At 32.9% G+C, this 24456-nt stretch overlaps 1 protein-coding gene across 1 annotated transcript in view; it reads right to left on the minus strand.

Moving 5' to 3' along the window:
• Positions 1–24456, minus strand: part of LOC129953776 (homeobox protein homothorax) — a 332104-nt gene that overhangs the window by 17369 nt on the left and 290279 nt on the right. The window contains exons 10-11 of the mRNA XM_056067233.1: positions 16487–16635; positions 349–425 (exon numbers count right to left, since the gene is read on the minus strand). Coding sequence (XP_055923208.1) covers positions 349–425; positions 16487–16635 — 226 coding nt within the window. The remainder of the gene's footprint in view (positions 1–348; positions 426–16486; positions 16636–24456) is intronic.

The following is a 24456-nucleotide window of genomic DNA, read 5'->3' on the forward strand; positions in this document are numbered from 1 at the left end:
ATTTTTCTTTAACAAAAATAGTTTTCTTTAAATATTTACATGAAACCTCTTACTGGAAAACCATATAAAAGAACTGAAAAACCCTTTGAAGTCAATTAGGAGCACACAATTATTGAACTTTTCTTCAAGTTTAATAAAAGACGTTTTACTATACTTTTTATTTATCATTTATAAAAGTTAAAAAGATTTTTTGAAATTTTCAAGTCTGATATCAAATTGCATCAGATTTTTGTTAGAACTTTCCAAGGTCTTACTCGTATAATGGGACATAGGCTTACGTTGGAGTAATTTTTTAAATTAAATATGTATATAGTTTAAGTTTAAAAAATAAAACATTATCTCACTTACCAATTATTTACTTGCAATATCGTTAAACCTGTATCTTGCGCTAATTGTTTTTTCTGGTCCTCTGAGGGGTAAGGATGCTAAAAGAAAGAAAAAAAAGAGAAGAAAAAGAACGAAAATTTTCAATTAAAACGAGGGAGTTCCATTTATAGGTATATGCACATAAAGACGGGTTATATTTTTGTAAAATTTAAATTTCTTTAGATTAATGAAAATGAAAAAAAAAATAAAAACGAAATACAAATGCGAGAGCACATTATTTATAAACGAGTGAACGAAACTCCCACATCTGGCGGAAGTATCTTTTTACGCGTGCGCGCAGATTTTTTTATTTTTTTTAATGTATGGTTTTGGTTTTTGTTTGGTTGTTTAGTCTTCTTTATATAAAATATATTTTTTATTTTGTTTTGTATTATGAAATCAAACAAAACCAACGCGCGCAAGTTAACAATCAAATTAAAGCCCTCAAATCACAATAAACACTCCTACATCTCAGATACTCATGGTTTTACTTAACAAAAGATTGTTTTTTGTTGTTGAAGATTCAATTCGACAAAGGGATAGAAAGTACATATCCTGAACAGAGAATAGTGCAAAGAGGAGGTTTACCGCCACCACCGCTGCCATTAATCCTTTTTGTTGTTTTTTTTTTAACAAATTTCAAACAATACAAAATTTTACTTTTTCAAAAACAAAATAAGTATATTCGAGACAAGGAACCATGTGTGGAACCTGGCAACTGGTTTAACTACGACGCACTTTTATTAAAAAAGGAATCTGGTTTTACTTTTTTGTTTTGGTATAAAATATCCTTTAAGGCAAATGCACCTTCAATCATTCGCCTAATTAAAGTACTTTTATGAAAAGGATAAAGAAAAAAGGATAACAAATACAAATTTATATTGCAATTGCTTTATACTCAAGTCGACTTTAATATGCGGATGATGACAATTTTTGGAACATTTTGATATAGGAATGCAGCTGCATGTCCTTCATACGAGTATACTAATTGGACGTCATCGAGATGTCATCCTATATTATGTATAATATTATTTCTTTGGATTAACTTAAATGAACAGCTTTTATTATCTTGTAATACAAGGATGTAAGTTGATATTGTCATGTAGTTTTATAAAATAAAACAATAATTGCATTGTCAAAAGTTGACGTGATATGACATTTAGTTTTTGGGTTGAAAACTGTAAATTTTGTTTGAAGAAAGAAAAAAAGGATGGACAAAGTAATGATATGAAAAAATATAAACGTTAGGGGTGATGTTTTAAGAGTTTTCTATTGGTTGTTTTTTTCTTAACCCTGAAATGTGCTTAACGAAAAAAAAGGAGCCCTTAGTAATTGAGACACCTTTTAGAAGCTTGCGATGTTTTCCTTCAGTTTTCAACAACTGCTACTTTCTTGTCATGGAAAATAGTTAATTTCATTTAATTTTATTACCTACGCTACTCACCCCCCATAATATCTTTACCTATATATAGTGAGTATCTGTATCTGAGTATCTACAACGCTTAACAAAAATTATCTTGTTAAAATACCAAAACGTTATCTTCATCAATATTGACACAAAATTAGGTTGCTACTGTCTGGAATCAACCGCGCAAACACAATATATCGCGCTATCTCAAAAATATAAATTGTATCTCAATGTTTTTAAGAAAAGAAAAAATTGTGTTTCTATAATTTTTGTCTATAAAAACTAAAGTTTTTTTTCAAGTGCTCGTCTGGGTCAAAATTATATCGATTACAATAATTTTTTTCTTGTTGGTTTTATGGCGTTTGCCCAAATAAAATCCCATAAATCATCTAAGATAATGCATTCGATGGATCTCCCACCCAAAATAAAAAAAAAACGATAGACGACAATGGCCGACTACGACGCGTCGTTGTCGAACCGTTGTTGTTGCGTTGCGCCGTTCATATGATTGTCAATATAGCTGCTAGTTGTTAATCAAATATTTATTCTAAAACTTCATTGTAGCGCCATTTGATCAGTATTTGATTAGATTTCCAATTTCGATTAAATAAATAATGAAATTTTCGTATAGGTTTAGTTTATCTAATATAGAAATGCACCCGAAAAGTGCACTATACTTACTCGTATCTATCTTTTGTATTTATCTATCTATATACAACTTATGTAAACTATAGGGAGTTTGAAAGAAAAGGGATGTTTTGTTTATTTAAGGTTAAAACGCAGTGGCATATTTTGACGCCACCAAGTTGGGAACTTGTATTAGAAGATTTATTAAAACAGTATTACAACTGGTTATTGCATTTATAGATATAGACTTTATACTGTTTTTGGATTTCAATTAAAGTTGTTGAAGTAAAATTGTATCTTTTTGTTTGATAGCTTTAATATTTATTTATTTGTTTTACTGATGTGTGTTATCTTAAATGGGGGCAGATAAAGTAAAAATTCAAGAGGTTTTTCGTATCATTATATTCGTTTTTTTTTTTAGTGGCGTTAATGATAAATTAAAAGATTGATTACATTTTGAGATTCAAAAAGATAGGAAATCGTATGGTTTTTGGTACGATAGGGTACTGTGATATTGAGATGATTAAAATTTTGTTAATCTGGAGAACAACAATTGTATCAATCTAACAAAATTACAAAAAAAAAAAATCTCACGTTGGGCGCCATTTATTTGAATTTGATTTTTAGTTCTTTTAATGCTTTTTAGATAAGAAATATTGGTAATTTAAGAAAAACATAGAATAAGGGTGTTCTAAAGAAATATGGTTTGCAGTTTAAGATTAGTTCGTCCTCCAAAATTGATAGAAATTAATAGAAAGACGAGTAAATGACGGTTCAATTTCTTGTTTATGTGTCGTATTACTCGAATTCTCGACTAAGAAAAATTCTACACTCAAAAATTGTGTTTAAGAAACTGTAGGAACGGATTTTGTTCAACTATATAATTTAAAGAACTCTTAGAACTCAGATCTAAAGGACTCTCGTTGGGCGCCATTTTAATTTTAATTAATTTTTATTGGATGTAGTTACTTTTTGTTTGTAGTTCAGCTTGCGTTAAAACAACTTCTTTAATAAGAATTGTATTTAAATAACATAATTTCTGTGTTCTTTGACTGAGAGTCTCTTGTTGGGCGCCATTTTCGTTTTCATTTAATATCTTTTAGATTTAAGTTTCTGTTTTATAATTAGACACTTTATTTAAATAACTGCAATATTAACGAGGAGACAAATTTCATTCGTAATTCGTTTTGCGGATTACCGAAAAGATTACCGTATGATCTTATGTTAAGCTCAAGAATACAAAAATTGTGTTAATTTTAGAAAAATATAGAATCGTAATTCACTGTGTAGGTAAAAAGAAAATGCATAAGTAACATAATTCTATATAGCCTTCCTTCCATCATCATTATTTTAATTGTTATTCTATTGAAAGAACCACAACGAAAATATAAAAATTTTTCCCCACTTGCAAAACAAAATTTTCTCTTTAATGGATGCACATTTTAATTATTCAAAGATGGCGCTTGATTCACTCAAAAATAAATTTATGCGCCACCCCTTTCGTACTATATACGAATATATGTTATGTAGTATAGTAGAGCACAAAACATCATCAGTGAGTGTATACGATGCATTATAAGTTGAAATAAATACAAGACGTAAAAAAAGAAAAAACACGGAATTAATGAATTCCAAGCTAAAAGAGTTCAACCCACAATCATCGTCGCACCGCACCGTGTCACGTCGTCGTAGCCGTAGCCGTCGTCGTCATCGTCATCGTTCGTCAGAAATGCAAGCAATATATACAAAACATGATGGTTAGCTACATGAGTATACATATGTATATATACAAAACCCCACCTTCCTCTTCCTTCCTGCATTCCTGACTTGCCATAGCTTGGTTATTGGTGCTGACTTTCATCCATTTGCCAGTCTAAAGTATCTCAAAACGCAAAGCTCGACCGCATGTTGTATAATCTCTCTGGAAAAGTCTGAACTGAACCTTATATTATTTCTGATGATGATGGTGGAGCAGCCCAACCGCGAGCAACACAGCACAGCACAGCACATGCATTGCAAATGTTATTCCATTCCAATTCCACATTGGGTTCTCTGTTTTGCACATAATTAATTACTGTCACGCCTTTTTATTCGTCCGTCGTTATCTAGAGAATTTGAAAACAATCATCTCAAGTGTTTGTCATGCCATGTGCCCCCAAGGCAATCCTATTATAAACGAAACGGCGGCGCAGCGCTGCAAATATATATAGAGTAGCCATCATCGAGCAGCGCAAGTAGCGAAGGCTATAAAAGTTAAACTGGGGTGAATATAGCTACCTAAACCTAACCTAATGATGGTGTAACCTGCATAGGTAGTATAGGTTCCCAAAATGCTTAATACCCCACCTTTCCTGCCCGATCGATGTAAAGGGTTAGTCCCCATCTCAGAGAATTTGCAAGTCTTTAAAATATACTTAGCCGATACATTGCATCGTGTTTCTTGGTTTTCCATATCTTGTGCCCTTTTATAACCGTGTTGTCGTAGTCGTCGTCATCGTCGTGCAGCACACAAAACACAAGGACCCACCTTTCTTTCAACCTCTTTTGCTTTTGAAAAAAAGCAAAAACTATGAACTTTTAAAAGTGGGGAGAAAATATACCTTAATTTACATGACCTAAACCAACTTAAACTATATATGTAGCATGGAGGGGTAGATCCCTGAATTCAATGGCTGATTCGCTAGACTGACCGGGATCATACATATTTATCATCATCAACAACATCACAGTCTCGCCGAATGTTAAGTCATACCTTTAGTATGGAATGGAGACTTTATTTCAATGGCTGCGGTCGGACTGCACAGGTGTAGTTGAGACTTGAGACTATAAATGCTTGCTTGCCTACCTATACTCTAATTGTGACTAAGAACCGTCAAAATCTGAAAAATAAGGGTCACACAAGAAGTCGAGATAAGGTTGGTTGGTTTTAATGGTAATTTTTGGTCAGATGTACAGTTAATTTTTTCATTGTCAGGGATTATTCCAAGATAACGCCACATGGTTCGTGTATTTAAAGTTCACTCTATGAAAATAAATGTACATTAACATAACAAAACTGCTAAGGTACTTAATAAAAAACTAAAAATAGGATAATAAACTTTTAGGGAGAAGCTATGATAATAACAATAAACCGAAGTAACCATGAACTTGAACCATTTAAAAGCGAATTGAAGAGGGTTTTAAGATGAACTAATGATGAAGGCATACACTAAATACATATTTGGGATATTCGTTAAACAAAAACATGTGGAATATCTAGAATATTCTCAATGAGAAGCTAAAAAATACATAAGTGGGATATTCGCTAAACAAAAGCATTTGAAATATTCAAAATATTTTAGATTTTAATCGAATATCCCATCTTGATGAGAAACTAAAAACTTACTATGCTACAAATTCTAAGTTTTTATTAGCGACCATTACACCCATACGAAGCTATTGACCTTCTAAGAGGCTTTTCAAAATGTTGGAATTGGATAGGGTTTTAAGATCAATTAAAGATGCAGGTATACACCAAATATAAATATGGGATATTCGTTAAACGAAAATATGTTAAATATCTGGAATATTTAAAATTTTAATCGAATATCACAACACATGAATTAAGAAGCTAAGAAATACATAATGTGGGATTTTCACTTAACTAAAGGATGTGAAATATAAAAAATATTTTAAATTTTAATCGAAAATCCCATCTTGATGAGAAACTATACAAAACTACTATGCTTACAAATACTATGTTTTTACAAGCGACCATTATACCCATATAGCTATTGACCTTCTAAGAGACTTCTCAAACATTTTGAAAGATGCATTTTCTTCGAAAATCCCACATTTTATTTATTTAAGATTTTTTCGATTTCGTCCCTATTTAAAAATTTTACAGATTGACCTTTTATTAATTTTAAATACCAATTATTCAGATTTATTTTGAATGTCTCAAAAATAATACACAAAACTATTTTTTCTATGACCACCACATTACTTTTCTTACATAGCAAGCAAATCTATTACATACTAATTATAGAGGCAAGTTTACTGATGATAACTTAAAAGACTTTTAAATAGTTTTCTTGCGAATATCCCACAAATTTACTTAAGGTGGCGCTACAGTCCTGTGTGAACTAGGGTCTATATGACACATGTGAATTGAAAATTAAAAGAAAATCTAATGCCGAATTTTGATTGAGATATAATTGAATTTTTGTGAACTTTTATCGAATATCCCACGTTTATAAGTTATAACATCTACCACCTTGCACAGTTTCAAACAACCTCTTAAATAATACAAACAAATTGGTCTCAAATTACTAATACTAACGAATAGTTAATATATATTGAATAAATATTTAAAAAGTAATTATTTCGTCGAATATCCTACAAAAATAAACTAGATTCAAAGCTTTGATATATTTGAAAAATCACGTAAAAACCTTTTAAACTTCTTACTTCTTAACTTTTTCTTAAAATTGAAATCAAAACAAGCTTTTTTAAGTCAAAAGATTGAAAAGCCTTTAAAAGTAGAAATTTTGAAGCCCTTCTTTTTCGTTGACAAAAATGTTTACGAATATCCCACTTAAGGGGTAATAGCACCCCAGAACCCGTGATAAGTCCTTTAAAGATAAAAAAATGTATCCATAATTTGATTGTACACAAAAAAGTTTTCGAATATCCCTTATAAGGGTACTATCACCTCAGAACCCTTCTTATGTCCTGAAGAGATGAAAAATGTATTCTTAATTTTTTCGTACCTATACAAATATGTTTTCGAATATCCCACATGGGGGTAGTAACAGTTCAGAACCCTTTTTATTACCTCAAGTGATGAAAAATGGGTTCTCAACTTTTTCTTAAAATTGAAATCAAAATCAAAACAAGCTTTTTAAGTCAAAAGATTGAAAATCCTTTAAACTTTGAAATTTTTTCAACCTATTTCTAAAAATCGTAAAATTTTGAAGTCCTACTTTTTCGTTCACAAAAATGTTTACGAATATCCCATATGGGGGTAGTAACAGCTCAGAACACTTTTTTATTTCCTCAAGTGATGGAAAATGGCATCTTATTTTTTTCTTAAAATTGAAATCAAAATAAAAACAAGCTTTTAAAGCCAAAATATTGAAAAGTGGAAATTTTGGTATGTTTGTGCACAAGTTTTAGAAGAAATTTAACATTAAAGACTTTTTGTTAAGTATTTATCTCACAAGTAAAATATCTTATTCACGAAATATTAAATTCTTAAGATCTCATCCATGTTGAAAAGAAAAATACGAAAACAAAACATCACATAACCATTAAAAAATACCATTATCAGAACCTTTTATTCCTATAAAGCTACCTTAAACCCTTACAATCTCTATAGGTCTATGATAATGATAAGGGCTAAGCATAATATTGACAGGTGAAAGAATCGAATATTTGATATATAAGAAAACCTTTTTCATCATAAATTTTATAGAATAGGAATACGTATCTTGAATATTCCTAATATGGCAAAGATTACTTCATCTATTATATCTTCATGGGTTGAAAATCATCAAGATGGAAAAAAGGCATCAGATCTATAACAAAGGGTATAAGGTATACCTTTTAAATCTCTCGTACTTTATGGCTTTAATTTTTCGACAAATTCAACGCCCTCCAGTCTTCTACATATGCATCAGACTTGACCGACCGGCTGGCCAGTTGGGGTAATAATATTATATCAGCTTTTTACATGATTTTGGGTAACACCCAATCTATAAGGCACATTTAATTAACCGCACAAAATGTTACACCTCCACTCCCTAGGTAGCAATGCTTGATGGTGTACCTATACCTAGGCAGAGGTGGATGCATAATCATCATCATCATCATAGAAGACTAAAGTGCGGGTACGTCTGTACCTTCCTCCCAAAATGAACGACAATTTCATCGGTCACAACATGATGACCCAATATAGACAAGATGCATGCCCTGAAAATGCAGCAACATACACAATATTGCTAAATGCATTTTCGCAGCTATATCTAGGTAAGTATCCTCTACTAAGGCTTTCATTTGGGGAGCGCATGTTTTGAGCACCTTTGCCCATAGGTATATGAATTTTGCTGCTGTTTTTGGAATACTTAGGCCTATAGCAAAGGTACATGATATAAACTCGTATATGTTCTCTCCTGCTGTTGCTGGATTTCGTGGTCGTCTCAACAATTTTCAGTTGGCTAAACTCATGTTAGGATATATTTAATATGTAAAGCCATTTTCCTAGAATGAATGTCCTTCTAGAATGTCCTGCCTGCAGACTCTACAATACACCTTCTTAGGCGCAAAACCCAAAACATGCATACAACATCTTGTTGCAGGTTGTTTTTGTTCAAAACCGAATTCAAGAAGGTGCATCAAGGAGGGGGAGATGTAGATGGGAAATGAGTGGTTCTTCACTCCTTCAAGATAAAACACCTATGTTTCATTTGGTGAATTGTGTATCCTGCGGAACACCTCTGACATGAAAAGCAAGTCTATAAGGAGTCTCGTATATGTTATATTATGTAGGAGAAGCTACACAAAGCAAGCATACAGAAATGGAAGCTTGTACTTTTTAGTTAACTATATACCTCCGACGCCACCACCGCCGTCGTCGTCGTCGTCGTCCTCGTCAGCGCCACAACTTCTATTGTTAGTCCTTAGATAAAGGTATATGCCTATACCATGTTTTGTGTTTCTCTAGAATTATATATGTACCAAACAATGAGAATAGGTAAGGTTTACGAGTACCTGAACAATATGTTGTTTTAGATTTAGTGTTTTCTTACACCCTGCGGCCAGAAAGTCTAAAGTCATTCAACCCCCTCTCTCTATGATTTCTTCGAATAACATACCTTTCATATATATAGAATCCTTCCTCTTAAGTAAAATCATTATTTCCATCAGGACATGGCAAACATGAAGCACGCACAAAATTATATGCCCACACACAAATTGAATCCTCGACAATTTGTTACAGGTACCTATAACTACCTTAAGCGTAGATAGGTATACCTAGGTAGGCTAAAAGACGCTCTCTATACACCTATGTATACGATAGCTTTTGGTCAAAACCAATCAATAAATTACCAGAAACCACTTTCAGGTCCTTCTCTCGATCTATGCTTTTCAGTGTACTATATTGGATGCTGCTACTCCTGATGCTTTCTCTTACCATTTATAGCTTTTCTGATCCTGATATGTCTGGGGTGGTTCGATGGTTGCTCCTTGTGAAATTACATTTTGAATAATTTCAATCTGAATATTGTATGCTGATGCACAATGCACTCAGTATACACATACTATGTCCTGTATTGTAGGTAGGTATTCCTGGGACAGGATAAATATTGCAAAAGCTTCCCAATTATCAGGATACACAGGATAGGTATACTGTGTATCTACCTTTCTATAGATATTCTGTGATTTCTGTTTTGTCATTTCTTTTTTTCTTCTTTCATTTTGTTGCCTGTCCCTCTGTCATATGTTGTTTGTATGCCTTCATATATTTATATCGATACATATTTGTGTATTGGAGTCCTTTATATTTTTGCCATCATATGTGAGTTGAGTATGGAGATATTTTATCAGTAGCCAAACAGGCGGCGGGCAATGGTTGAAATTCAATTGGAAAATAGCGAAAATGTCTATATATGTCCTATCGTCCTTTTCACAGGACTTACGCACACAAATCTATTGAAAGGTATACGAACGTGGGTATGTGTTCAAAGTTCATATAAATACATCATGGTGTGGAAAACGTGTTAACGCATATATTTTAGATTGAACTGATGACTATGACGACAATAATGGCAAAAAGGAAGGACTTTCGAAATAGAGTAACGAAAAAAAAACTCCTATGGAAATCCTTTACCTATCCCTTGTAACATTTTAGAGGTAGATTGGTGCATACATATTATATTTTGGTTTACGAAAAGGGGTGATATTTTATGAACGAAACAGTTCGAAATTTGTTTATTGTCATCCATCATCTAAGGAACACTCTTGCATTAAATATTCATCATCAAACACTCTATAAACGCTATATTTGACATTAAATATTTGTTTAAGAATTTTAGAATAGTTGCAATGTGCAGCTGACAGTAGAAAATTATTATGCATGAGTTATCGGGAAAATAACAAATTGACTCGGGTTTTAATACTAAATACTTTAAGAGAGTAAGAAAAACCTGTGTAATCTCCACTTTTAAAATATTTAAGATGAAGTACGAAAACTGCTTGAGGACCCACAACTTTGCAAGGACTGATACTTTATTATGAACTAATCAGATAATAACCCTATTTCCTTTTTAATTGTTTTAGCTTTAATGTCTCCTAATTTTAATTTTTTTGTCAAATTAAAGTGTTGTTGAATATTTGTACCCTATAAATGGTGGTTAAATTTTAGAGGCCGATGTTCAATGTGAACCACATCTAAACGTCAAGTTTCTTTCTGCAGTTTATTAAACAATGACCAATTTTATACTAATTCAATTTGAACCATTGAAAGATACAAATTCGAGTAACACGTTAAAGTTATTTGGGGTTATTTTAAAAATTAGCGTTCAAATCAAAATGCATACCGTATACTTCGTGATTTAACAGTCAAAATGAGCGTAAAATCGTACATACATTTGACCCAACCAGGGGTCTGAAGGAGTGCATGCTCGTTCAGCTCATACTGAAGTAAACATTGTTGCTATTCGCGATAGTGTGGTTGAAGATCCGTCCATATCAATTCCTCGTCGTGTCTAACAAGCTCATCTCACGATCGTCGTTGATGAACATTTTGCAGAAAGAGTTGCTATAACACGCTTAAAAAGTGCAATTGATTCCTTAAGAATTTAAGCCTCTTGACCAGCGTTATCAGTGCTCAAAATGGTGTCAAGAAATGGAAACAGTGGACGATCAATTTTTAAAGTTAACCATCTTCAGATATAGGGTAGTGGATTCGTCTAGAATTTCCTCATTTGGGTGAATGATATTCCAAGAGTGATTGTCAAAAAACCAATGCACCTACAAAGATTGACTATTTGGTGCGGTTTTTCGGCCCTCGGCATTATCAAGCTGTACATTTTGAAAAAAGGGGGTTGGTTAGAAAGTTACTATGAATTGTGTTCGTTATCGTGAGATGATAACGAACTTTTTATGGCCCGAATCGAAAGATTTAGATGTGGACGATATGTGATTTTAACAGGACGGTGTCATTTACCACAAAACTCACGAAACAATGGCCGTGTTGTCTTACGTGATGGCGATTTAAATTGGCCGACAAGACCATGTGACTTGAACCCGTTGAACTTCTTTCTCAACACTCCAAGAGCTCAAGGATGAAAAAATTCAACACATTAAAGGCATAGAACGTCAATTATGCCTCAGCTTCATCGAAAATATTTAGTAATACCCGTGGCATGATGATTAGTGCGGTGGACTATGTCATGCTAGAGGTCTTGAGGTCGATTCCAGTCTATGCCATCTAAAGTTTTTTCACGGGTACTGACGAACTCGCCAAGATTAATTCTTGTCATGAAAAGTACTTCTTCAAATTTGTCGTTTGATTTCGGCTTAAAGCTGTAGGTCCCCTCTATTCCTGATAACAGTATTTGCACACAGGAATGGTTGAGAGTTGAAATTCTCTTAGTTATTCTTGTCATGAAAAGTGCTTCCACGAATTTGCCGTTCCGGTTAAAAGCTGTAGGTCCCCTGCATCCCTGACAACAGTACTCGCACACAGGAATGGTTAAGAGCTGTTAGTCACTACGCCTTAGTTCAAAATGTATTTATTTTTAGATAGAGATGTGCCGCCGAGGTTTCGGAGGCCGATAGTTTGTTCTACATAATTGAATCATACCACTATTTCCATTATGAAAAGAAATCTCACTTATTTCTCAAATATTTTGTGTTCTATTAAAATCAACATCGGCCCTAAAAATTGAACCACCCTTAACTATTGCACTTATCGGTTTCTTATGTTTTTATGTTGTTTTTTTTTCAACAATTTTACTTTATTCTTAGAAAATAATGAAAAAACTTACTGAAAACCGAGTTAAACCTTCAAAATCTAAAACTGTAAGTCTTCTAGGAGATTTTTCATAATTCAGGAAGAATAAAATGTATTAATGAGTTATTAAAATAACCTTATTATTGTTTGATCTACCTTAGCTCTAAAATAAACTTGTCCTCACGATAAATTTTCTAGATAAATTAGAACAATTCGCAAACTAAATATCAAAATCCTAATGCAAACACCTTCAATATAGGTAAGCCTATAAACTCTATAAAAATAGATTGGTAGGTGTACATAGACTTTTTCTTTCACCTAGAAACCCACATCTTTGTGTATCAAAAATCTACTTATAACCTCACTTTATTATAAAACTTATATCAATACAAAACAAAAGTAGGAGGTGTGTACAATTCAAGTATACTTAATTTTCCTTCCACCAATGAGATCACTATTTACCCATTACACTATTTTAACCAACCAAACTAAACAAAGTAAATGAAAAACAAGTGCAAACTAAATAAAAATCTACCCTGTCTGAGTAACAAAAACAAAAAATCAAAAACACGACTCTACGACGACGACAACGACAAAATACCGACGACAAAAAACAAGAACTAAACTAACCTTAAATTTAGTTCGCGAACAACCATTTCAGTCTGGCCCAGATACAATATCTATACAAAAAATAAAAAAGATCTTATCTTGCACAATTTTTAAACATGGCTCCTTTCATTACGCCATATAAAGTATGTTCGTATAATTCGTATACCTACCCCCACCATTATATTATACCTCAAAAACGACCATCTTATAAAAGTACACTACACTTATTCGCATTTTATTATTAAAAACTTATACATCTTTACATAATATACTTATGTACATACGGTATAGAATATATGTATAGTGTAATCTCTCGTATTTTATCGCAAAGTTATTTTGTTCTTATACTCGTATCTTGAACTCCCTCTCTTACTCTTGGGTAAATTTGTTTCTACCTCTATACCCATTTTGGTTATAAAACTTTATTTTGATTCGTAGAAAAGTTTAAGATAGATAAGATGAAAATAATCACTAATTTGCTGTTTTTCCCATATTTTTTCTTTAATGGTAGTCTTATAGACACTTATAATTATGTATGTTGTGGTTTAGATACGGGAAAACAATAAAAAGATACAAAATGTATCTTTAAATTATAATCGCGTATCTTTTTAAGTGAATTTCAATTTTTAATAACTATGGTTGAGTGCAAAATTTATTTTTATGCATAAACACAATGATAGTGAAAAAAATCTAATTAAAAATGTGTCTTTTTAATTAGTTTATACAGAAGCTTCAATTTGTTGTCTTTTCATTTTTATTTAAATAAGAAAAATTATTATCTTTTAATGAATCTTATGGTTTAAAGTACTTATTCATACTTTCTTTAAAACAAAGGTATTGTGACTAAAGTCGGAAATATCTCTTAAGCTTAAATATCAAGAACATCAGATAACAAACCTATATAAGCTCTTGGGCAAATTTGTGTTGTATCTTTATGCGAAAAAAAGTATCTTTTAACCGAATTTCAATTTAAATTGTTTCATATAAGAAACAACTTTTTACTTACTAACATAATCCATACTTCGAAACCATGTACAGCCTTTAAAAAACGAGCTTAATCTACATATAAGTAGATATACCTATACTATAACTCAACCTATACTTTGTAGTTCATCCTTTTCGAATTTGTAGATATAGCCGTTTATGGAAATCCAAAGGATCAAACTAAACGTGTATCTCTATATAATAAGCTTAACATTCAAATTTCAAAGTCATTTAACAAGCAGCAGGGGGGTGGAGGGTGTTGTTAGGTTCGAGACACTATACTGACTTCTTATATATGCTCTCTTAACCGGATATCCTATGATATGACCAAAAATTGTCCCTTATTTCCAGAGATACATCTATTCAATCTTTGTTTTTTTTTTCCATATACATTTTTGTTTAAAAACATCCCTTCAAACCATGCAGGACATCCTTTTATAGGATTTAGTGATGTTATTACAAGGGTAAATACCATATAAGAAAACTTTCGACGATTTGTGTTTTGAATGTCAAAGATATCCGGTAAACAAATATTTTTGAATACACCAAAAAAAAAAACTATACAATATCTGCATACCTAAAGGTCGACCAATTTCAGTGAGGGAGGGTGGGAGAGTGGGGGGTTTGAGGGGTGAAATTGTTGGTCTTATCTATAATTCTCGTTGTTCACCTCTATAATATACGTAAACGTAACTACCTACGCACAAAAGTTGGTATAATATTGTGTATCCAAAAAGTTGTCCAATGCATTTTTATCGTATTTATTTTAAATTTCCTGGATTGTCCTTTTTTGAGCTTGTTGTTGTTGTTTGTGTGTTTTTTATGTATTTTTGAAAATTGGGAAAGAGAAATTGGTACTTTTAGAGATAAGAAATCTTAATGGGATTTTCTAATGGTCAATCGGCAATTTTGGATTTAAATTCGATTCGAAGCAAGCCAAATGGACTTCGGTCGAAAGATAATGAGTTTTTCGTTCTTCTCTCACTTGAATTGTCCTTATTTTTTAAATCCAAACGGGGGGAGGGGAGAGGTGGGTTAAAATGGAAGAAGAGAAGAATGTAATATTAACTGTTTTTTCTTCTGTTTTTTGATGAACCATTTAAATATAAATGTGTATATCCTGGTGGACCCAAGAAAAATAAGAAGAAGAAGATGAGGACGATTACCTGATTGAAGTGCGATAAACCTTGAAAGTTTTTTTTTCTCTCCTCCCATTTATTGGAAATGCATTTAGATAAAGGAAAAGAAAGACTCCTTAGGTTTTAACTTTTCTTTTATTTTGTATATACACAGTGTTTATACACTTTGTGTCTAATGTAAGGCATCAGGGTATACAATCCACACCCAATTTCTCTGTTAAACATCTAGACATTGATGAATTGCAGATTAAGTCGAAAATCACTCATGCCCCGCAGGACGCGTGTGCTTCATGGTGTAAGGATACTATATCCGAAGTAATGGAATAACACAAAAGGATATTTTTGCTATAAGGTATAAGATGCGATGGAATGAAAAACCTTCGTTCCATTTCATTTACACAAAGTTAATACCTTTATGTATGTTAAGGATATAGTAGATCCTTAAATGCGGTCCTTTTAGTTACGCATACGATTTCTGTTTCTATTTTTGCTAGCGATCAAGATGAAGCAATTTTGTTTTTGTGTTTTCGTTCTTCATTTAAAGGAATCTCAATTGCAAAGAAGAATTTCTTTATTTTCATTATCAGGATAACTTGATGCTCTTATATCGATTGTATTTTATTTTTTGGTATATGCGGGGTGAATTTTTAATGAAAATTACCAAAAAAAAGGGATTTGATTTATTACCATGTCTTTTGTGAATCGCTAGAAGTAGTTAAGTTAATGTTACGAAGATTTCAATTCGATGAAGTGAAAATTGTATAAAGGAGAATTATTTTAATATATGGATACGCGATAATGAAAAAAAAAGAAGGAAAGAAAGGGACTTGGTTAAGTTGAAAGCATTTTGTAATTTGATCTATTCGAAGGACATTTATCAAATATTTGAAACGTCTTTAGTGCAACACGCAGAAGCTTCTGATAAAATTAAAATGATTATTTTGTATGCCTTTGAATTCAATGAATTTTGTCTTCTGTCGGAAAAATGGTGACAATATTTGCTAACGACTCGAGTTCTCACAGCACATTCAATTATGAAATTGTACGAAATGATACCACTGAGGCATTTGTTTCACTTAAATCAGAATTTAGTTGATCACACGAAGTAAATAAATATTGATACTTCTACAGAAAAAAACCTAACTTTTCCTTCTATTTCGAAAATCACGCTTTAAAAAAATAAAAATGTTTTTAATGAAACAAATCATTAAATTCAAGACAATAATTCATAGATTCAACAAAATTCTTTATAAATCACTTTCAACTCCAATTCAGAAGTTCTTTTTTTTATTTGTAACTTTAAAGGATTTTTTAAGTAAGATATTATCACATTTTTAAATTTGTACTTCTACTTACCGTTAAATGCTGAAACAGCCACGCTCTTAAAATATTTGTTGCTACTTTTGGGAAAATGCCACGTTTCTTTTGGTTCTTTTTACCATTCGCATCGTCATCCTCTTCGCCCGTACCCTCGCCGCTACCTATACTAGCATTGCTGGTATCACCTGAAAATGCAAGAGTTGAAAAACAAAATTCAAATTAAACACACTTATTTAAGGTGACAGAGTATTTTTCTTTTCTTTAAACAAACATACAAACACACATACAAATTCACCCTTAAACATACATCCGTTTTATTTTTCATGAATGGAATTCATTCAACAAAAAACAAAAAAAATATTGAGTACACATCCTGATAGTCATTTTCCACTTGAAATCACATCGGATTCTTATTAAAATATTAACTTTTCCTTCTATATCATTACTCCTCCAAAGCACACATATCAGCTACTGTTCGAGAGCATACAACACAAGAACCCAAAAACTCAACCCAAAACCCAAAGTGATAAAATAGAACCAGTGGGCTTTTTGGGTTTACCCAATGAATGGCATTTATCTATCCTTTATTATCGCAGCAGCCTAGCAAATATTTACCCATCCCACCGACAGCACCGGAATATGCGGTAGGGTTTGGATAATAACTCTGTCGCCTATTGCTCTGGAATAGTTTCACATTCTTTATACCGAAAATAAATTCAAGCCTCAAGAAGATCCCAGCACGAAAGAATAAAAGAAAAAACAACAAACTATACAAACAAAGTTCAAGGGATTCAGCCATCAGGCATACTCTACTCATATACTTCTTTGATTAGCCTCGGAGTTGTATTCTGATAGTCTTGGGTTTTGAAGGAGGTTGTCCTGAATGGGACCATAGTCGCACTCGTGTTTGCCTAATTAGTTAACCCAAAGCAAACTCTTTTGTCGTCTTCTGCGTCGGGCATGTCAAAGATGGTATGGCACCTACAATCTATGTATACAACAGAGGTAGGCCCTAATGTTTGCCTGATGCTTGTGCGTGTTTCGAACATCAATCTTATGCTGGTTTCGGATGAGCACCACTTGAGAGATCTTTTGAAAAGTGTGGTCTTTCTTAAATGAACTATTTATTTTCTTCCACGCAACTCACATTCGGTATTCTAGTCGAGAGTTATTTATTTATTTATTTCCCTCTCTTGCACAACTATTCGCCGCACAATTTTTGGGGGGCATTTTTTGTGTTGTTTCGTTTTTTAAATTTAAATAATTAACTTACGAAAAGAAAACTTAACTGTGATAGAATAAAATTCAATGAGCTTCTCACTAATTTTTCTTTTATTGAAGTTTTCACCTCACGAACCACGAACACCGCAGGCGCCCGTCCGTGCAATTAACATTCCCCTTTCTTTCTTTCTGTCTGAAATTTAACAGGTGGAATTTATAAAACAACTGTATAACCTTAGGCTTTTCTATACTCAATAAACATTTTTTCTTTAAAACACATAAAACAAATTGTAAAGGTTAAGTTGCATTTCGAGCATATATGTTGGTAATTTAGGGAAAAAGATGCATTATTCCATCATAGTCATCATCATCTGCATGTTCATTCATTAGTAAGTTGAATTTGAATCCCTTATATGGCTAGACGCATCTTGATTGATCACCAACGATTAATTGAGCGTTTGCATAATTAACTCATTTTATTTGGTTCCATGAATATTTTCATTTCGTTTATTTGTTTTTATCTTCTTCTTTTGCAGGTCAAATAACATGGAAAGGGAAATTTATTCAATTTAGATTTCTTTTTTTTTGTTTAAATTACTTTTAGTGAGGGTACAAAACTTTATTGAAATCAGTACATGAAGAAAAATCATTGCTTACAAAATTAATCGAGCATAATGATTTAGGATTTAATTCATATTAACAAAGAAGAAACTTGCTTTGGAGGTAAATTTTATAATGTTGAAAACGGTTTACATTTAAATTTTATATTTTCTTTTAATAGGAAACTTAATTTTAGAAGTAAATGTGTTTAAAAAATATTGAAATGGTAATTTTTAACATTAGTTAAGTTAATGTATGAAAAAAAAATTACTTTTTATGATAAAACCACATGAGAAAGTTTTTAAACACAAAGTTTTTTCAACTAATTGAAGTCTTAGCATTTAAGGGGAATGTCAAGATTCGTATGCAATAGTTCGATAAAGTGTGAATTTTGTTTTCGAAAAGTTAGAACACTTCTTCGAACTAGCCTAAAAACACAATTTACCTTTTTCAATTGAAATTTTTTCCAAATATTGTCTCATTTTATTTAAACTAACTTAGACCAACAGAAAATCAAGTTGAATAATAAAATTGAAAATTTCGCTTTGTTTTTTTTTATTTCTTATAATTCACACTCACTTGGTGAATTACATTTCGTACTGTAAAGACAAAGGTTAAATGAATGAATTTACAAAATCCATATTGAAAACACATCTTAAAGAACTTGAACAAATATTTCTCCCATCAACGTGTTCAACTATTCTTAATATTTCTTCCATGTGAAAAAAGTGAATTTTAATAAATTCTTCTCCATTTCAAGAGATTAATTAAAAACTAGGCAAACAAGTTTTATATAATTAAACTGGCAATTTTTAGAAATATCTTCTCATTCTCAGTCCTTTTGCACTTAATAAACTGTCGTCTCGAACCATTTTAGATGTACTTTTACTAATTTAAAACTCTTTTTGTATTTGTCTCGACTTAATTATTATGTCCACTTACGAGATTTCAATTAAGTAACTTAAGTTATTGATTTTTATTAAATTCCTTTAGATCTAAAACCTGATTGGAATATTGAAATAAAATTCAATATCCCTTGATAGGAATATCTTCTGGACACTTCCTCCTGCCACAAGGTGCGAAAAGTCGAAACAGTAAATTTAACTTTTTAAAAGCACATCATAAATTTAATTCAATCATTACCTCCTTTAATATAATATGTAAGTCGTCGTTGCGTTGGTTGGTAGGTTGGTAAGCCTTCATAATGGCGGTAAAAGCATCCCCAGATACGATATACCTGAACTTACAATACCACCAGGTTTATATTTATAGTTAAGGTTAAGGTATGTAATATACAACTTCTGGAATCCAAATGGTGGTCATAACTTGGGTGATAAATTACCTCTGCTCCACATACTCAATTATCAATTGAAAATCAACTGGTACAACGATTTCCACCTTCTTTGGCATCATCATCATCGTCGTCGTTTTCGTCTTCTTTCTATAAAAATGTATCTCTTGGATATGTGTGTGATGAGGACTCTACTATTCGATCCAGGAGTATCTATATACACTGATGGGCTGCGGTGGTTGGTAATCAATTTTCTCTGGAACACAGTAAGTAAATTAGCAACAGGAAAGTTTTTCCTCGTACTTCTTCTTGTTCTTTGGCTTATTTTAACGAAACTGTCAGACAAACAGACAGACAGTATTTATGCATTACCATTGGCTGACACCAAAATATGCCTATAAAGTTTCAAAACGACTGACAGACGCGACACGACGCAACGATGCAATGGCATATGAACGGACGACGGACGACTGCAATGATGACAAGCGGCATGTATACATATTTCATATAACTTTATGCAGCAGATGATTGGAATGGCGACGATGATGGCGATGATAATTATTATGTAGTACTTGCCGTTTTAGGTCATCATTCCGCGCAGAAATGACGCCAAATGATAAATACATCAGTTTTTCTGTTTCCCTTGGTGATTAGCTTGAATATTATATGAGTATGAGTACAATGGCATTGGGGTATCGAAACTCGATTCGAATTCAAAGCTCAATACTCGATGCTCGAAGTGCACCCGATTCTCAAAAACTGATCAGTCAGAGAGGTTTTTCTGTTTCTTTTTGATGATGATAATGAAAACAGGAAAAAAAAGATCGTGCGCATAAAAATCCTATAAAACCTCATAACTTGTAGCATCTTTAACTCGTAGAGAGCTCTCTTCTTTCCAGATACTCGTACACCAGATACAAGAGACCGAGAGCCATCTGAGAGATACACTAATGCCAACTGCCAGAAAAATGCGCGTAGATACATCAATCCGCCAGATAGTTGTTTGTTGGGTGCAAAATTACAATCCTACGCCTTCTTGATTGGCGCGATGATCGTTAGTGTGATGATGGTGTGAATAATAAAACAAGGCGAGCGCAATAAAATAAAAAGAACAAGAAGAAGAAAACACAAACAACAACAAAAAGTTACTTTAATACTTATATCTATCTTTTAGCTATAGATATAATATAACTGCAAAAGGATGATGGAATTTATATCTTCATTAAAGTTATTTATTGACTTGAAAATTGATTATAAAAGTGTTTATTCAATTTGATTAATGCTATATGCGGCGAACTAACCGATTGCAGTGGCTGATCTTGTAATCGCAGAAACAACTTGAGTTTGACTTGAGAGTTGAGTTTATACTTTTTTACATCAGGCTGGCATATAGTAAGTAGTAGTTGAGAGTAGTCTTCCATATTTTTTTTGTTTATAAGTGAAATTGAAGTTGATATACTTTTGTTTTTGTATCTTTTATTGCTAAAAGGCAGATGCAATTTAAATTTTGATGTTTCATACTTTTTTGTTTATTTTTGCTTTTTGGAACGACTGAACTGGTTTTGATGCTATAGAGTGATCGGTTTCTGTTCGAAAGTTGAAATTAAGGTGTTGATGAAATGGCGGGCAATAAATTTCATCAGCACTTCAGAGAGCACAATTTTTGCCACCCACTCAACACCAGCACCATCATCATCATCATACTAATCGTGTTATTTAAATTAAGACAAGTCTGTATTCATATCCTGATGGGGTTAATCTTAACATGGGTCGTAAATTTAGGGTAAAAAAGATACAAATTGTGTTTGCTTTGATTATATTGAAAGGGAAATAGTCGTTTCACTGATAATTTTGTACTTAATCAATGAGGGAGTTGGGACATAAGTGGGTAAACGAGTACTACTTCCACCTTATGATTTATTTTTTAAGTGAATATAGTAATGAACAGCGTAGCACCCGTGTGTGAGGTTTTGGGTGCAATCCCACCTAAAAGTTTTTCACGGGTACTGCCTCTTGCAAGTGATCGACTTTAAGAGCTTTCTCAAAAAAGTCGTTTGAATTCGGCATAAAACTTTAGGTCTCCTCCATCCATAACATGATTCGCACACAGGAAAGATAGAGAGTTGTACGTTCTACGGACTGTTTCTCTATCTAATTTATTACATTGAATGTATTGGGCAGATATGAAATTAAACAATCTAGAGAAAGAAGGAGAAATGATTGATATTAGAAGGTAGGTTAAAGCAGGAAGTAGAGAGGAGAGACATTTCTTTCAATCATTCCCGACGGATAATTGATATTACATTTAAGTATTTTTAGCCCTTCGGTTTGACCGAAATAAAAGCCTGAAATGTACATTTTTTGAAAAGATTACTTGTTGTAATAGATGTAAGTTGAACAAGATTGGTAATTTTTCGGAATTCTTCTCTTTGAATATTACGAATCTGTTTTTCAGATTTTCTTCAAACTTGGGGGTAGTATTCAAGATTTAGGAAAAACCTAACGTTCCGAAATTGAATTGCTCAGTTTTTCTTCGATTAAAAAGTTTTCAAAATTTTTGTTTATTTTGAATACAACTTCTGAATCCACTCAGGAAGTCTTAAAAGAGAAATCAATATATTGCAACGAAAAGAAAGGTTAGTACTGGTGTTCTCCGTTGGGCAGGGCATGCCGCATAAATGAGGGAAGACGAATCCAACCAATCTTTTGCAGTATATTTTTTGCGAGAAGTGAGCTCGGAAGTTATGGCCAAGAAGTTATTTTTTGAAATTGCTCAATGATAAGTTATTGTACTTTGTTATTGGAAAAGAATTAAACTTCTAATGAAAAACTTGGAAATAACATTGCTATTCAAAACATGACCAATTTTACAAACATTTTATTCATGCTTCATGTTCTAAAAGAAACAATTCTGGAATACATTGCTTAGTAACCCATTAACATAGCCATAACCAAATATTTTTCATGGAGAAAATTGGTTATTTCGGAAGAAAGTAGAACTAAATTTGTCAAAACAAAGACATTCCGCTTTTCCTTTCCCTTGGCTTCAATTTTGATTATAAAATGCTTCAATACATTAACGAAATTACTTAAGTTCTTAAGAAGCCATAAGAATTTTAGCCTTTTTGGGTTCTTTTGGTCAATTGTGGGAAATGTCAGTAAGAAGCCAATAATCAATTAGACAACCTAGGTACTTCTCGATCCTGATCTAAAATGTATTCCTTTTATTTCAAGCTTATTTATTTATTTAAAATCTCAAAAACAATACAAATCACTTAGGGGGAGGTCTCATTCAAAACATATCTATATGTCCCACACCGTTTCACTCATATTTCGCGCCCAATAAAACAAACAATATGCGCGCATCACGTGTTATTCTTGTATTCCATCTCAAAAAATCAAGACCGCACACATGCCGCATATTAAATATTATTCTTTGACTTTGCTATCCATTGTTCAAAAACAAAAAACTGAAATTCTTGAAAACTCCTTGAAAAATCATCTTCAATTGTACCTCAAGCAAACATGTGTTAATAAGATTCGTAAAAATAAACCACAAACAAAAACAAAACCACTTCACTTAATTTTTTCGAGTGCATTATATTTGTTCAAAAAATATGCGAAGACCAAAAAGTACCTCTGTGCTTTGTGATGATGGCAGCTCTGCTTTCTGTCACACATCTCTTGCTGCCATAAACCATTCAAGTTGATCTTTGACTAGAGGTGTGCACACTCGTCCCACTATCATCATCATCATCATCAGCATCACCATCTAGAGATGTGTGAAAAGCACTCCAAGATGTCCTCTTGAGACCATCCTGCCAGTTTTTATTTTTTTGTGTTATTTGTTGGTCCTCCTAAATATATCATACCCCCAACAGGCGCACAAACATTGGGGGCGTTTTAATGAATTCCCGCTTTTCATTTTTTATTGTCAGCTTCTAATTTCCTCCCGCCAATTAATCATGTTTGAGTTGAGTTTGCTGTTTTGTTATGGGTTCGGCGGAACTGCTTGCGCCTCTTGGTGCTTGTGCAGCAGCGTGTGGCATTGTGACATCTTTATAATTCACATTTCAAAAAGGAGAAATTAAATTTCAAAGAGATGAAAAAAAGCAGATATGTGGAATTCCAGAAGTTGTGCTGTGTCCACTCTCTACCGCTATAAGACGCGTCGATAGAGAGTGGCGATGCGATGTGGTAGTGGCAGTGGTAGTTGCAGTGGCTATTATGGGGCCAAGTCACCAACTCAACTGGTTCCGCTTTATAAAGTCGCCATTTGCTATATAGCCATATCACTGATGATGAGTCGGCAGACCGCCGGGGTAGCAGCGGCGCGGTGCGGCAACCGAGAAAGCAAGTGGTGTGCGGTACGACTGTCGATGACAGGAGGAGGATGATTACACATTAATTCTTATCGGTAGTTGCAGCAGTAATAATTTTTCATCAGATCTCCCCGTGGTGCGAGGCAAGTCATTCTCTATAGACCGCGGCAGCGATGCACGGCCGTTGGCGGGAGGACGGGTTCGGCGGCCGCACCGCACCGTATAAATATAAGGTTTATTATAAGTTGCATTTTATACGAAAGTTTACGCCACTTGAGTTTGGCGTAAGTAAACATGTTTAGTTGTTGTGCCTTGCAAATAAATCGCAGCAAATATTTACAAGCGGGTGATTTATGCCATTTAGAGAGCCTTAAGGTGGTTTTGTTGTTTTTATTTCTTATGGTTGTTGCTGCTGCGCTTACATGCTGAATGCTGATATTGTGGTGCTTCTACACCACACCATACCACTCTCCACCGCGATGCAACTCTCTCAAGTGGTTAAGCGAATAAATATTTGAAATTTATTTACAAATTGCTTTGGACTTGAAGTTGTATCTAGACATAGGCATAAG

The sequence above is a fragment of the Eupeodes corollae genome, chromosome 1 (genome assembly GCF_945859685.1).
Source record: "Eupeodes corollae chromosome 1, idEupCoro1.1, whole genome shotgun sequence".
Lineage (NCBI taxonomy): Eukaryota > Metazoa > Arthropoda > Insecta > Diptera > Syrphidae > Eupeodes > Eupeodes corollae.